At 49.8% G+C, this 12,867-nt stretch overlaps 7 protein-coding genes across 7 annotated transcripts; 4 read left to right on the top strand and 3 right to left on the bottom strand.

Annotated features, from left to right (window-relative positions):
• Window positions 1-1,203: 1,203 nt before the first annotated feature.
• LOC6593006 (glycine-rich RNA-binding protein) lies at window positions 1,204-1,677 on the top strand. The gene has a single exon (XM_002018422.2). It carries the CDS (start codon window positions 1,254-1,256, stop codon window positions 1,563-1,565), a length of 312 nt encoding a protein of 103 aa, XP_002018458.1. The 5' UTR covers window positions 1,204-1,253; the 3' UTR covers window positions 1,566-1,677.
• Window positions 1,678-1,832: 155 nt separating this feature from the next.
• On the top strand, window positions 1,833-3,180 carry LOC6593007 (odorant receptor 47a). Its single transcript, XM_002018423.1, has 4 exons — window positions 1,833-2,142; window positions 2,203-2,392; window positions 2,445-3,060; window positions 3,130-3,180. Exons 1-4 carry the CDS (start codon window positions 1,833-1,835, stop codon window positions 3,178-3,180), a joined length of 1,167 nt encoding a protein of 388 aa, XP_002018459.1.
• Window positions 3,181-3,204: 24 nt separating this feature from the next.
• Window positions 3,205-4,515, bottom strand: LOC6593008 (cuticle protein CP14.6). The gene is made up of 4 exons (XM_002018424.2): window positions 4,476-4,515; window positions 3,916-4,097; window positions 3,781-3,856; window positions 3,205-3,700 (listed from the first exon to the last, which is right to left on the bottom strand). The coding sequence occupies exons 2-4, from the start codon at window positions 4,092-4,094 to the stop codon at window positions 3,545-3,547; spliced, it is 411 nt and encodes a 136-aa protein (XP_002018460.1). The 5' UTR covers window positions 4,095-4,097; window positions 4,476-4,515; the 3' UTR covers window positions 3,205-3,544.
• Window positions 4,516-6,796: 2,281 nt separating this feature from the next.
• LOC6593009 lies at window positions 6,797-7,519 on the top strand. Its single transcript, XM_026986389.1, has 2 exons — window positions 6,797-7,276; window positions 7,355-7,519. Exons 1-2 carry the CDS (start codon window positions 6,797-6,799, stop codon window positions 7,517-7,519), a joined length of 645 nt encoding a protein of 214 aa, XP_026842190.1.
• A 534-nt stretch (window positions 7,520-8,053) lies between these two features.
• On the top strand, window positions 8,054-10,104 carry LOC6593010 (mitochondrial sodium/calcium exchanger protein). The gene is made up of 7 exons (XM_002018426.2): window positions 8,054-8,315; window positions 8,370-8,773; window positions 8,837-9,187; window positions 9,253-9,371; window positions 9,425-9,659; window positions 9,715-9,785; window positions 9,844-10,104. The coding sequence occupies exons 1-7, from the start codon at window positions 8,056-8,058 to the stop codon at window positions 10,042-10,044; spliced, it is 1,641 nt and encodes a 546-aa protein (XP_002018462.1). The 5' UTR covers window positions 8,054-8,055; the 3' UTR covers window positions 10,045-10,104.
• Window positions 10,105-10,505: 401 nt separating this feature from the next.
• On the bottom strand, window positions 10,506-11,386 carry LOC6593011 (larval cuticle protein 65Ag1). The gene is made up of 2 exons (XM_002018427.2): window positions 11,000-11,386; window positions 10,506-10,935 (listed from the first exon to the last, which is right to left on the bottom strand). The coding sequence occupies exons 1-2, from the start codon at window positions 11,009-11,011 to the stop codon at window positions 10,549-10,551; spliced, it is 399 nt and encodes a 132-aa protein (XP_002018463.1). The 5' UTR covers window positions 11,012-11,386; the 3' UTR covers window positions 10,506-10,548.
• A 426-nt stretch (window positions 11,387-11,812) lies between these two features.
• LOC6593052 (larval cuticle protein LCP-17) lies at window positions 11,813-12,786 on the bottom strand. Its single transcript, XM_002018428.2, has 3 exons — window positions 12,775-12,786; window positions 12,456-12,704; window positions 11,813-11,887 (listed from the first exon to the last, which is right to left on the bottom strand). Exons 1-3 carry the CDS (start codon window positions 12,784-12,786, stop codon window positions 11,813-11,815), a joined length of 336 nt encoding a protein of 111 aa, XP_002018464.2.
• Window positions 12,787-12,867: the final 81 nt, after the last annotated feature.

The following is a 12,867-nucleotide window of genomic DNA, read 5'->3' as shown; positions in this document are numbered from 1 at the left end:
CAATATTGTTACAAATTTGGAAGAGTTGTGCTCCTATTCCAAAAATATTTAACTAAAAACAAACTTCACAATATTATGTTGCAGAGCTGTAGGTGTGTATCGAACCCAGAGAAATATTAGGGCTATTAGGGGTACACCCATGTACGAGGGCTGTTCAATTGAGTTCTACGCAGAACAGATCTGCTAAAGATCAACTCTAAGCTCTGTGACGGCGAACCGAGGGGCCTGTTTGCGTATTATCGTATCTCGCACGAGTTGCTGAAAGTTGTTAAATTATTGTTTGTATTTTGGACAATATACAACAAAAAACACTTTCAAGAGAACCTGTTCCAAATGCATAGGTTCAATGGCTTATACGTTCATAACTGTTTTCTTTTCTTAACTCTAGATCAAACTGTGAGGGAGCGTGCGCTCCACCCACATTTTTTCCGCCCACCATTTAACTCTCGTTTTCTTTCCCACTGGAGTGACCCTAATCGAAAGAGAGGAAAACGAAACCCAACAATAACGACGCAGCAGCGGAACCGCAAGCCTGGAGTAGACTGAGATGTGTACCCCACCCCAGCCAGGATCGCTTCCTTACAAAACGATTCGATCGTGGCATTCATTTAACAATTAGAAGATCATTTCCATAAGAGTCCTTGTGAATTGGGAATTCAGTTTGCAAAGGAACCAGTATTGATAAAATGGAGGGGAGGGCGATTACCTTAACATTTGCCATGTGTCAGATGATAGATCCCTGGGAAAAGCCATTAATCCAAACGGGTCTTACACAAAAAATTAGAGCGTATTTGAGCACCGATCAAGTGATCAATGCATCAACCTGACCACTTAGGAGCCGCACAAAAGATCCAAAAATGAGACATTAGCATTGGAAATGATTCAGTCAACGACAATAACGACGGGTGTAATAATCTTGTGGTGAAATATAGGTACACACAAACAGAACCCGGTCCAAAAAAAAGCCCCTGATCTGTGTGATGTCTATACCAAATATTCTCTCACAAATATACGAATGCACCTTGGTTTGGGTTAGGCATTATATGAGTGCGAGTGCGAGTGCGAGTGCGAGTACCTCTACCAGAGTTGAGAACGTATTGATGCGTATTGGGTAAGAGAACAGGAACGACAGCTCATCCCATCGTTCGAAACAGCAGATAAAAGGCGCCTGGCCGAGAAGGCCGATCATCAGTTGCACTCCAGACTTCAAACTCCTCAATTGAATCGAGACAATATCCAATAACTCGAAGAAGATGCGTCTAACACTGCTCGCCCTCATTGGCGTCCTGTGCCTTGCTTGCGCCTACGCCCTGGACAACCAGCAGGATGACAACCAAAATAACGAGCAAGTGATTGGCCTGCTGGACGTGGCCGATCAGGGATCTGCCCATGCCAACGAAGGCGACCGAGAGGCTCGGGGAGGCGGCTGGGGAGGGCGCGGATGGGGTGGCGGCTGGGGTGGCCGTGGAGGCGGCTGGGGAGGGCGCGGATGGGGTGGCGGCTGGGGTGGCCGTGGTGGCGGCTGGGGTGGCCGCGGAGGCGGCTGGGGTGGCTGGGGTCGATAGGCCGGCACTGTCATACAAATGGATTGACAACCGACCACGCCTCTCCCATCGCCACATCAGGATGACACCTCCAGATGTTAGTGCGCCAATAAAGAACATTTAGCAAAGCAAATCACCAACCTGCTTCTCATTTACTATGCTCAAAGAGGTGTCAAAGTACTCAGATATCGTATAATCAGCTATGTCCAATGCACTGGGCGGTGCGTGCACATCCATAAAAGGACCCCATCGGAGGACCCTGGAGAGAGAACAGTTTGGAGTTGCAACATGTCGACAACGGAAAACTTTCTTCTGGTGCAGAAGGCCACCATCGCCATGCTTGGCTTTGATCTGTTCAGCGGCTCTGGTGAGATGTGGAAATATCGGCACAGGTGCATCAACGTGTACTCCATTGCGACCATCTTTCCGTTCATCCTGGCAGCCGTGATTCATAACTTAAAGAACGTAATGCTGCTGGCGGACGCTATGGTGGCCCTGCTCATCACCATATTGGGCCTCTTCAAGTTCAGCATGATCATCTATCTGCGAAAAGACTTTTGGCGGATGATTGACACGTTTCGCCACCTGATGACCCATGGTGAGTGGAGGACAGGATGTGGTTGTGTTGGCCCCCACTGATACCAATCTGTCTGATTAGAGGGGGAACAGGGCGATGAGTACGCCCAGATCATAATCACGGCCAACAAGCAGGATCAGCGGGTGTGCGGCATATTCCGGACTTGCTTCTTCCTGGCCTGGGCCCTGAACAGTGTCCTCCCCTTTGTGCGAATGGGTCTGAGCTACTGGCTGTCGGGACATGTCGAGCCAGAGCTACCCTTTCCCTGTCTGTATGTATCCCTTGGAACATGTGAGGACATTCATTCATTGCCTTTCCTGCAGCTTTCCCTGGGACATCCACAACAAACGCAACTACGCGCTGACCTTCTTGTGGTGTGCATTTGCCTCCACGGGTGTGGTCCTGCCAGCCGTCAGCCTGGACACCATCTTCTGCTCCTTCACGAGCAACCTGTGCGCCTTCTTCAAGATCGCCCAGTACAAGGTGCTGCGCTTCAAGAGCGAAACCCCCGAGGAGTCGCAGGCGAAGCTCAACAAGATCTTTGCGCTGTACCAGAAGAGCCTTGACATGTGCACGGAGCTGAACCACTGCTACGAGCCGATCATCTGCGCCCAGTTTTTCATTTCCTCGCTGCAGCTCTGCATGCTCGGCTACCTCTTCTCGATCACCTTCAGCCAGACGGAGGGCGTCTACTATGCCTCCTTCATTGCCACCATCATCATCCAGGCGTACATTTACTGCTATTGCGGCGAGAACGTGAAGACGGAGAGCGCACTCTTCGAGTGGGCCATCTACGATAGTCCCTGGCACGAGAGCCTGGGCTCCGGTTTGGAATCCTCCTCCATCTGTCGTTCTCTACTGATCAGCATGATGCGGGCATCTCACGGATTCCGCATCACAGGCTACTTCTTTGAGGCCAACATGGAGGCGTTCTCATCGGTGAGCTAGGCGCTTTTCTCTTCCACAGATTTCCGTTTATTGATTGTCCTGATTGATTATCCCCTGCAGATTGTCCGCACCGCCATGTCATATATTACCATGCTACGCTCCTTCTCCTAGAGAGGATCGGATCACTGGATGCGATTATTGGCGCAATATTCGTTTTATTGCTTAGCTTGCGATTAACAATCGATTTTACATATCTTACAAAACATTACGTATCTCACACAGTTCGTAGAGCACTAAGTAGAATAGATTAGAGTTGGGGATTGGATTGGAAGACTGTAGAAATGCACGAATGAAGCACGAAGGGAGGATGGTGTCTCAGCTGGAATGGAATGACGGGGGCGGTGGAAATGGATGCATGTACCTCTGATGAGCAGCTGCTCTCTCTCTCTCACTCTCTCGATCTCCTTATCTGTCCAATATATTATCTTTCATCTCTGATTCAGAACTTGAAGAAAGAAGATTGAAGGTTGCTTGATTATTTGAAGAATCTGCCGGGAGCGGCGGCTGCGCGGACGGGAGGTGGTGTGGGTATGTGGGCGCCCTCGGCACGGTATCCGTTCTCATCAGCAATGTATGTGATGGTGTAGACCACGCCATCGGGTCCGGTGTAGGAGTACGAGCCCTGCATCACCTGTAGCCACACAAAGAGTTTAAATTGCTCCTCAAAGTATGCTGCGGAGGAATGGAGCCTCCACCCAAAAGTAGACTCACCTGAGCCTCCACTTGGGTGCCCGGATTCTTCAGGTAACCCGCCTCGTCAGCTCGGATTCCATTGCTCGTCTCGTAGCTGTCGAGTATCAGTAGAGTTTTAGCTACCACCGGAGATCTGTGAACGATTCCACTCACTTGTACTGATACGATCCATCCGGATTGAGGTCAAAGTTCTGCTTCAGTATCACAGCGTTGGCATCGAACGAGTTGGATCGCGGCGGAGGCAGACCGCGCTGGGGCTGGGCGTGGACGGCGCCCAGGCAGCAGAGGACCAGGGCCAGGGCAAGGCAGGAGGCGTGGGTGAGTGTCTGCATGACCTTTTGGGCCGAGAGGGAGAATGAAACGGGCGTCGGTTAAATAGAGTCATAACTGATGGTTCAGCATCGATGGAGTTGCCGGCGGCGGTCTGTGCCCGCTTTGAATGTCAAACTCGTTGCTATGCAATTAGTATATGATGCATCGATTGACTTTAGCGGATTTTGAAAGTTCTTCAAAGATGATGATGCCGATGAAGGTCGTGGGAAAATTATCCATAAAAGGCGCACATTCCCCTTCTCTCTCGGATACGAGTGTCCAAGGATGCTCTGGGGATCTGGCTAGGATCTGTTTCACTTTGAGAGTACTTTTTCGTAATCAGAGGATCCGGAGGATCTTCGCACAACACCAAGAATGGAATGGAACGATGGAAAACTCACTTCGAATTCGCGACTTGATTTCGATTACTGCGCTGGGGAGGCTCGTCAAAAGTGTTTTGACTTGAATGCAGTTGCCACAAACGTTTTTATACCAAAAAAGTGCACTCTCTGGGCCCGCAGTCGCTGCAGGCCAAGCGGAGGCAGTGGCAGAGCCAGATGCCGCGACGGCATCCGCAGCGACATGCAGTAGAAAGAGGAGCGAGCAGGTTGGGGGAGCAACAAACTGTGTTTGTTTGCCTGACAGCGGCAGAATCGGAAGAGGTGCTGCTGTTGCTGCTGGTACTGCTGCTGCCTTCAATGTACCACTCGGCGTATGCGCAACGCCCATTTGCATTTGAAACTCGTTGCGCATACGCGGTGTATGCCGAGATTGGTTCTCCACATCTACCCGGGCATTAATTTATGTGAATTAGCAATGCGAACTTCATTTGATTAAGGCCCCTCCGTCGGCTGCTGGATGCTCCGTTCGCCGCAATAATTCTCCAGCTCAAATATTAATTAAAAGATTACCGATGTTGCAATTGGATTCGTTTTGATGAATTGCCCATTTGGCCACTTGGGCACTCGGGCACTTGAGCACTGCGATTGCAATGCAGATCGGTAAAACATTTTGCGGCATTTCTATTGACATTTGAGTAGGTCGGTGGGGCGTGGTGGGGCGTGGCCAACTTGTCCATTTGAATGCATCGTTAAAGAGCATTATGTGGCTTTGTTTGCGGCTCTAGGATCTGGATATGTCTGATGTGTCTGCCCTTTGCCCAATATGCTATCTCAATTTCGCTGACCAGGTCAGGCCGCCACTCCCTTGCACCAGTTACCACTTGGCCCCTTTTCTGAGGCCCCTTTTCTGATTCCCCTTTTCTGAGCCCCCTTTTCGAGCCTCTTTCCATTCGATTCCCGTTTTGCCGGCCGGCTGGTAGTCTAGTGGCTTGGAAAAATGCAATTTTCGGCTTAAACTTTAAACTTTTGCAGCGTGTAGGAAATGTCAGTTGCAATTCATAAAAATTACAGCAATAACTGCTGCAAACTGCAAACTGAAACAGCTCCAGCTTCAGCTACAGCTCCGGAGCTGAGCCACTGCAACAAAGATGATCACGAAACTTGATGAACATCGCCCGAGATTACACTCTACGCCCCTTGCCCGCCACTCACCTCCGCACCACACCACCCCACATACCGGCTGCTGTTGGCGTCGGTGTGGATTTTCCTTTTCGTACGTTTTCCATGTTACTTGGCCAATTTCGCGGTTGCCCGCGTTTTGCTGTGGCCTTCGCTACGTTGAAACTGCAGTGGATGCCGGATTCCAAGTCGAAGCCACAGTCGGAGTCTGAGGCAGGGTCTGGCCGAGAGGTGAGTGTCTTTGGTTTAGTGGATTTTTGTACATTTGACATACATCATTGACAATCCCCTGCCAATGTGTCTATGCCAAATGGTAGATGGGATTACTCATCGTTTATGTTTTTCATCACACTCGCCAGTTTCCCGTGTGATGACTGACGACTGATGCATCTGCATCGCATGCGGGCGCTTCATGCCGATCCAATCTGAGCGCATTTTAAGTGCACCTAAAGTGCATCTTAATTTATGCCCCTTTGTCTTGTCGGATCACAATGCTATCCGATTCTACCCTCTATGCTAATCGAGTGCAGTTTCCTAAACATTCGCAATCAATCAGAGATACAAAGATACTCAGGTACTCAGATACTGTGAGACGCGACTGAGTTGTTCAACTAGTGAGATATTCGGGCATTCCAGCTGATGGATTGCCTTCCAGCAACACTTAGGTGGTTTTTAAGCTCCGAGCAAACTTGTTTGTGACGTGTTCAGGCGCTGCTTCTGAAGACGATGAGAAATGAACCTGCCCAAGCAGCAATTTCGGCCCGGAATATTGGCGCACTCACTCACACACATCATTCGATGTTAAGTGGATTATTCGATCGCAGAAATCGCACTCATTACAGGGCTCTCATCTGTTCCGTTGTGACCTTTAGCTCTCCTCGAGCTCTTTCTCTTGTCTTGTTGTTGAATCATAAATATGCAAATCCCATCGCTGTGGCTGTGAGTGTTTTATTAAATCACATTCTGGCCGCTTCCATAGAATTTCTTTGGTGTTTTTTCCAACATGATTCGTTTTGTTTTTTTTTTGGATTTTGGCGATGGTGACTGGATGGCGTAATGGAGTGGAAGATGCTAATTCGGGGCTGCTGCGCACATTTAACTCCGATATAAAAGCCTCACCTGGCGATGTAGTAGGCCAAGTCGAAAGCCAGTCCCCGCCAGGAACACACGCACCACAAACACCCAGAACTCTCACTCCAAAAATGCTGAAGATCACCATCTGTTTGTTGGCCTTGGCCGCCGGAGCGTGGGGCGCCAGCATTGGTGGCCAGGTGGTGAGCAGCACCACCGAGAAGCGCGAAATAGTGCCACTGCTGAGGTTCGAGACGGAGAAGAACCCGGACGGCTCCTTCCACTTCGAATACGAGGGCGGCGACCAGTCGTACCGCCAGGAGCAGGGACAACTCCAGAATGCCGGCACCGAGGATGAGGCCTTGGAGGTCTCTGGCTCGTATCGCTACATTGATGCCGAGGGCAACACTGTGGAGGTTCACTACACGGCGGGCAGGAACGGCTTCGTGCCCATTGGCACCATCATTCCCAAGGAGATCACAGCCGTGGCCCAGGCTGCCGCCGATCTTCCAAACATCTCCGAAGAGGAGGAGCTCAGGCTGAAGCATCGCAAGGCCCGCTCCCAGGAGGCTGTTGTTGAGAAGGAGTCTGTTCTGGAGAAGGAGTCTGCTGTTGAGAAGAAGGCTGTGGTGGAGAAGGATCAAGTGCCAGCTGAATCTAAGATTGTGCCCGTAGTGGTAGAGAAGGAGGCTGTGTCGGAGAAGAAGTCTGTGGTGGAGAAAGAGGCTGTAGCTGAAAAGAAGGATCAATTGCCCGCTGATTCCCAAGTTGTGCCCGTGCAGGTCGTTCTCGACGCCCAGCCCAAGTCCAAGCCAGAGGCGGAGCCCAAGAAGGCTGAGACCAAGACTGCCTAAGACCTCATAGAGGTCATTAGGATTAGTCCTCCTAGATTATACTGACTTTAAGTATTGTTACATTTAATCGTGAAATGTGAGCGCTTTAATTTAACTGTCTAGCAATAAAATGATTCCCAATCTCAACGAAACCGAACTCGAAACTATTAAGAAGAAGCAACAGCTGCATGCCAATTGAGGATTGGAATGTACTCGAAAGAAGATTTTATATTCCGCATATAAATGCTATGCTTAAATGTGGCTATGCTTAGTGCTAATTTAAGCAGTAATCAAAAAGAGGCAAGCGATCTTTCGGATAACAGGGAATACGCAACACGAACAATGGAATCTGATATGTGGGAAAGTTAGAGCATGTGGCAATGGATTTGTGCTTCCTATGAGTAGAGAGGGTGCAAGATTCCATTACTGTATCATGTAGGTCGATCTTTGAGGGAGAACACCCTGTTAGATGATATTTTATTCAGTATGATATCAGATAGTAGGCGCTGCCGATTGCCTGTACATTTTCTCCCCAAATATCTATCATCAAATCAAAGATGGTCATTGGTGTTTGGACACGCAGTTTGCACCATCACGAAGCATGCAACAAGGTCAACCATCTGCCAGAGCCGCAGCGCTGCAGATTCGTAAGGGACACTGCGGACTGCAGGGATAATATGTACCTGATCAACTACCTCACGTGGCACTACTGTCACGTGGACTCGCGGAACAAGTTCAACGCCTTTTGGAGTATGCTGGCCATGACCGTCTTTGCCAGCTACATCTTCTGGATGATGCAGATATCCGTGGGGGCATAGTAAGCGCCCTTCAAAGAAGCGATTTTGAGCAGCAGCTAATGATTCTCCGCCAGCTTCTGTCCCACCCTCAAGGTACTGGCGGACACCTTTAGAATGAACGAGAACGTGGCTGGGGTGACGCTGCTGACAATAGCCAATGGGTCGTCAGATCTGTTTACGGCTGTGGCCGGGATGCTGGTCTTCTCGAAGTGGGGCTTCCTCGTGTCCATGACGCAGTCCCTGTTCCAGCACACATTCGTGGCTGGCATGGTGATACTCACGCGCCCCTTTTACGTGGAGCCGTGCTACTTTCTGAGGGACTTTGGCTTTCTCTTCCTAAACACAGCCTTCATGGACTTCATCCACAAGCGGGAGTCGGGCATCACAAAACTGGGAGCCATTCCCGGGGCCCTCATCTACTTGGTCCATGTTTTTGTGGCCGTCATAGATCAGAGACTGCTGACGGCTCGCGTTCATCGTAGGCATCCTTGAGCTCCCATAAGATTTCTGATTCTCATTACATATTTTGTATATCCTCCAGATCTGCAGAAAATTGAGGACAGCGAACAGCAGGCGGAGCAACTGGAGGAGCTCAAGAGGCAAACGGAGCTGGGTGTCCACCGCGAGAGGATCGATCGCAGTGCTTCCCGTGGAAGTGCAAACAGGCATCTCTTCCAGCAGTTCTGGGAATCGCTCTTCAGGTTCGACAAGGACAAATTCCGGCGCGGGTCCTTTGGAGTCCGATTCTACCTGCTCGTCAAGGAGCCCATGGAAATGCTGCTCCGTCTGCTGGTCCCAGTAGTGGACGTGGAGAGGCCCAATCACGGCTGGTCCAAGCTGCTCTGCTGCCTGCAGTTCATCATCGCCCCCACCTACATCTTCTTTATATTGCGTGAGTGAGGCTTCTCCTGCCATCCGATCGATCCGGCTCAAACGATCCCATCCCTCCTCTTGCAGTGAAAGATGTCTCCCTTTTGGGCACGGCCGCCTACATAATGACCTTCTACATAATGCTACCCTTGGGCTGCATCATCTTCTGGCGCACTCGCACTGACACCACTCCAAAATTCTTCAGGGTAAGATATCTGAATGAGATCCTCGTGTAATCCGTAATCTTCTTGAACCATAGTTCACGGCCATCCTGGGCTTAATTGCCGTCATCTTTCTGATATTTTTCCTCACCTCGGAGGTGATGGCGATGTTCTTCACCATCGGCACCATCTGGCACTTGAGCCAGTCCTTTGTCATGGCCACCGCGATCTGCTGGGCAATCAACGCTGGCGATCTTGTGGCCAGCATAACGCTAGCACGTCAGGGATTTCCTCGCATGGCATATGCGGCCACCTTCTCCTCGCCAGTGTTTGGTGGGTCTATATCTGTTTATTTTTATTGAAAAGTTCCCAAAATCTTTACTCGTAGGAACCTTTGTCAATCTGGCTCTGCCCCTGGCCCTGGAGACGACCGTACGCTCCGTGGGAAATACATTTACAGTACGATCTTGAGCCCATCTCAATGCAAAATGATTATTTACAGTAACTTTTATGGCAGGCGGAAGAGGGCAGCTATGGGGAGACTGCCTGCATCTTCGTGGAGGTGGGCCTGGTCTTCACTCTGATGTCCGCTCTGACCACCAACTTCCAGATGCGACGCGCCTGCGGCATGCTCCTCGTGGCCTACTATCTGTTCTTCCTGGCATATCTGCTGCTGCTCGAGACCGATGTGATCCATGCGTATGGCGTGGATGATTAGAGAGAGGCGGCGAGAGACTTCCCATAGATCCATCAAATATGCAAATTCTCCCCCAGATGATTTATGCCTCATTAAATGGCAGATACGATTCTTTTGGGGCTTAATTTCCTCTTGTCTTTTGTCTAATGGACTCTACGAGTATGCTATGTAATGAGGTACGGTACCCAAAACAGCTGCTTCATCTGTGCCCCGGGGCTGTCCAGAGCAAGCCGCACTGTACCCCCCAAAAGTGGACAAACGTGTGCTTAATCATACGGAATCAGTGTGGTTGCGACTGGGTCTGTTTTCAAGGTCCCTCGAGGCGGGGCGGGGCGATGCGGGGAATTTCTCATCAGCCAAAACTGAAGCCTAAGCAAACACCACGATGATATGCAAAGCAGGAGGAGATTATGAAGACACAAACAGAGTCTCGTGAGTGTATTTCTTCGATCAATTTCATAATTTCTTCTTTTTGGTAATTTATTTGGAGTTTTATTTATACTCGTAGATACATACGATTCAAAACTACGCCTCCTGCAATGCCTTTGGTTTCAGTTCGGGCTCTTTGGGCAGATCCTTGGCCGCCTCGGCCACAGCTGTGATCTCCGGATTGATGATGGAGCCGTAGGGCACGAAACCATTCTTGCCCGCTGTGTAGTGGACCTCCACCTCCTGGCCATCTTCATTGATGTACTTGTAGGAGCCCTTCACCTCCAGCGCCTCATCTTCGGTGTCCTTGTCCACGACGCTGGCCTCCTCCTGGCGGCTGGTTCCGTCCGCCGTCGAGTACTGGGAATTGTAGGACCCATCGGCGAACTTGTTGGTCTCCGCGCTGAGGATCTCAATCACTTCGCGCTCCACGGGCAGGGCATGGCCGCAGGCCACCACCACAGCTAGGACGAGCAGAGGGAGCTATGGGGGGATGAAAGAAATGATCACCTCTTCATCCCATCCTCGATTCGGGTAATCCACTTACGAATTTGTACATTATGACGGAGCAGACACAAGAGTGGAGCAGAAAGCGAGAGTTTGAGCGCGTGTGAGCACGAAATGGATCAGCCAGTTCGCTTATATACTCCCGACTACCCAAATCCCGACATAGATACACAATCGAATACTACAACACATATTTCGGTTATCATCCAGCCGGGGCTCTTTTCACTTAAACATGCCAAACATGTTTGCATCGCATCCCGTTTTATGTGGACGCCGCTACGTCCGAAAACTTCCAATTGTCTGTGGCTTCAAATGTCAGGGTCGGCACTGGGTCAGTATTCACCAGAAATGTGTCAATCAGATCTGCTCTGCTCTGCTCTGCTCTCTGAGTCTGAGTCAGATCTGGGTGATGACGCCGGCGATTGATGACACCGATCAGGGGCTCCATTAGCGGCCTCTGCAGCTGACTGCATAACTTACACGGCTTCACCCACTCGCGAGGTGTCGCGATTAATCAATCGCACCTCGCCTCGATCCGCGGCGGGAGCACACAGTACCAAGCCTAGAAATGTTTTCATTTGCCATGTAAAATGTCAGCATTGTTGCAATTTATATTATGATCTGTGCACTGAGACGAAATGAACGGGAATATACTCGTACTTGCGAAATCGCAGATTCCAGATGAAAGGTCTGGCCTGGTCTTGAATTAAAAATATATTTTTAATTAATTTTAATCGTATTTCAAGATCTATATTTAAAGATTGCCAAATTCCTAAGGCCTGCTTGTGCAATTCGTTTCTAGATATGGTTTTTCCCACAGTGTGTGCAAGGCATGTGTCTAGGGTGTAGTCCCCTAGCCGAGGGCAATCTTATCGAGCAACCACAGATCATGATCATCATAACTCTCCCTGCGACGATCATCTTCCAGCTAACAAATGGTTTGAATTAGAATTTTGATGCGGCGCATAAAGCACTTCCATTTGCATTGCGCTATTAATTCAATAAGCAGAATTGTAGAATCATCAGGAGTTCCGGGGCCCATTATAAACGATCGTGTTGGTTTCGTCATTAATTTGATAGGGTGATAAATACAGATTCATTTGCCCAACGACGACACCGACATTTGGTTCGACGAAAGGGCAACCATGGCCTGCAGTAGGAGACTCTGCTGCTGGCCCCGGCAATTGCCACAATTTATAAATCTGACAGCTTAACTAATTTCGAAAATCTCCCGATCGGCGCTGTGCAAATTAAATATCCCCTCGATCTCGATGGGCAACATTTCCAGCTCCACAGCTGCTGGAGCGGACCCGAATGGATGACAGGCACTCCTTGTCGATCTTGCGCTGCTTCTGTAATTGTGTGGCTAGCATTTGGAGGAATGTGTGCCCCGTCAAAGCTAATGGTTATGCTCCAACACATGGCTCTATAAAGGTTTATTTATATGTAGCTTCTCTCTTCGTTTTTCGAGCTTCTATATGGAAGCCCCGCGGCACAAAGCCGTTCTTGTCGGCCATATAGCTGACCTCCACTTTCTGGCCGCTGTCGTCGAGGTAACGATACACACCAGAGACCTCCAGATCATCCTCCTTGACGATGCCCACCTCCTCCCGGTAGTTGCCGTTGGCCGCCTCATACGCAAAGAAGTAGGACCCATCGCTCTGCTGTTCAGCTATAGATTTAACGATTCCAATCGAGACACTCTCCGCTGGCCAGCAGCAGCAGCAGCAGGCGAAAATCAGCCACTAGAAGAGATGTTTATTTGCTTATTTGGTAGAGGAAAATGTCTATTCATGAGCTGCTGGTTCTGCTTACCAATGCGAACATGATTTATGCTAATACTGGGCGCGGACAAAAGATTCTGCGCATTTTATAGCAGCCAGCCAGCCAGCCATCAGCAGCCGACCA

Source organism: Drosophila persimilis, unplaced genomic scaffold (genome assembly GCF_003286085.1).
Source record: "Drosophila persimilis strain 14011-0111.01,24,50 unplaced genomic scaffold, DperRS2 tig00000002-arrow-pilon, whole genome shotgun sequence".
In the NCBI taxonomy this organism is placed as follows: Eukaryota; Metazoa; Arthropoda; class Insecta; order Diptera; family Drosophilidae; genus Drosophila; species Drosophila persimilis.
Note: the sequence above shows the minus strand (reverse complement) of the source record. Positions and strands in the feature narration are given on the sequence as shown.

Coding starts and splice junctions, on each gene's coding strand:
- LOC6593010 (XM_002018426.2), top strand. CDS start 8,056: ATGGTCATTGGTGTTTGGACACGCAGTTTGCACCATCACGAAGCATGC. Junction 9,188..9,252: donor CTACATCTTCTTTATATTGC/GTGAGTGAGGCT, acceptor CTCCTCTTGCAG/TGAAAGATGTCTCCCTTTTG. Junction 9,786..9,843: donor CCGTGGGAAATACATTTACA/GTACGATCTTGA, acceptor CTTTTATGGCAG/GCGGAAGAGGGCAGCTATGG.
- LOC6593008 (XM_002018424.2), bottom strand. CDS start 4,094: ATGCAGACACTCACCCACGCCTCCTGCCTTGCCCTGGCCCTGGTCCTC. Junction 3,857..3,915: donor GATGGATCGTATCAGTACAA/GTGAGTGGAATC, acceptor GATACTCGACAG/CTACGAGACGAGCAATGGAA. Junction 3,701..3,780: donor GCACCCAAGTGGAGGCTCAG/GTGAGTCTACTT, acceptor GTGTGGCTACAG/GTGATGCAGGGCTCGTACTC.
- LOC6593052 (XM_002018428.2), bottom strand. Junction 11,888..12,455: donor TGGCCGACAAGAACGGCTTT/GTGCCGCGGGGC, acceptor ACCATTTGTTAG/CTGGAAGATGATCGTCGCAG.
- LOC6593009 (XM_026986389.1), top strand. CDS start 6,797: ATGCTGAAGATCACCATCTGTTTGTTGGCCTTGGCCGCCGGAGCGTGG. Junction 7,277..7,354: donor TTCTGGAGAAGGAGTCTGCT/GTTGAGAAGAAG, acceptor GTAGAGAAGGAG/GCTGTGTCGGAGAAGAAGTC.
- LOC6593007 (XM_002018423.1), top strand. CDS start 1,833: ATGTCGACAACGGAAAACTTTCTTCTGGTGCAGAAGGCCACCATCGCC. Junction 2,393..2,444: donor GAGCTACCCTTTCCCTGTCT/GTATGTATCCCT, acceptor CCTTTCCTGCAG/CTTTCCCTGGGACATCCACA. Junction 3,061..3,129: donor ACATGGAGGCGTTCTCATCG/GTGAGCTAGGCG, acceptor TATCCCCTGCAG/ATTGTCCGCACCGCCATGTC.
- LOC6593006 (XM_002018422.2), top strand. CDS start 1,254: ATGCGTCTAACACTGCTCGCCCTCATTGGCGTCCTGTGCCTTGCTTGC.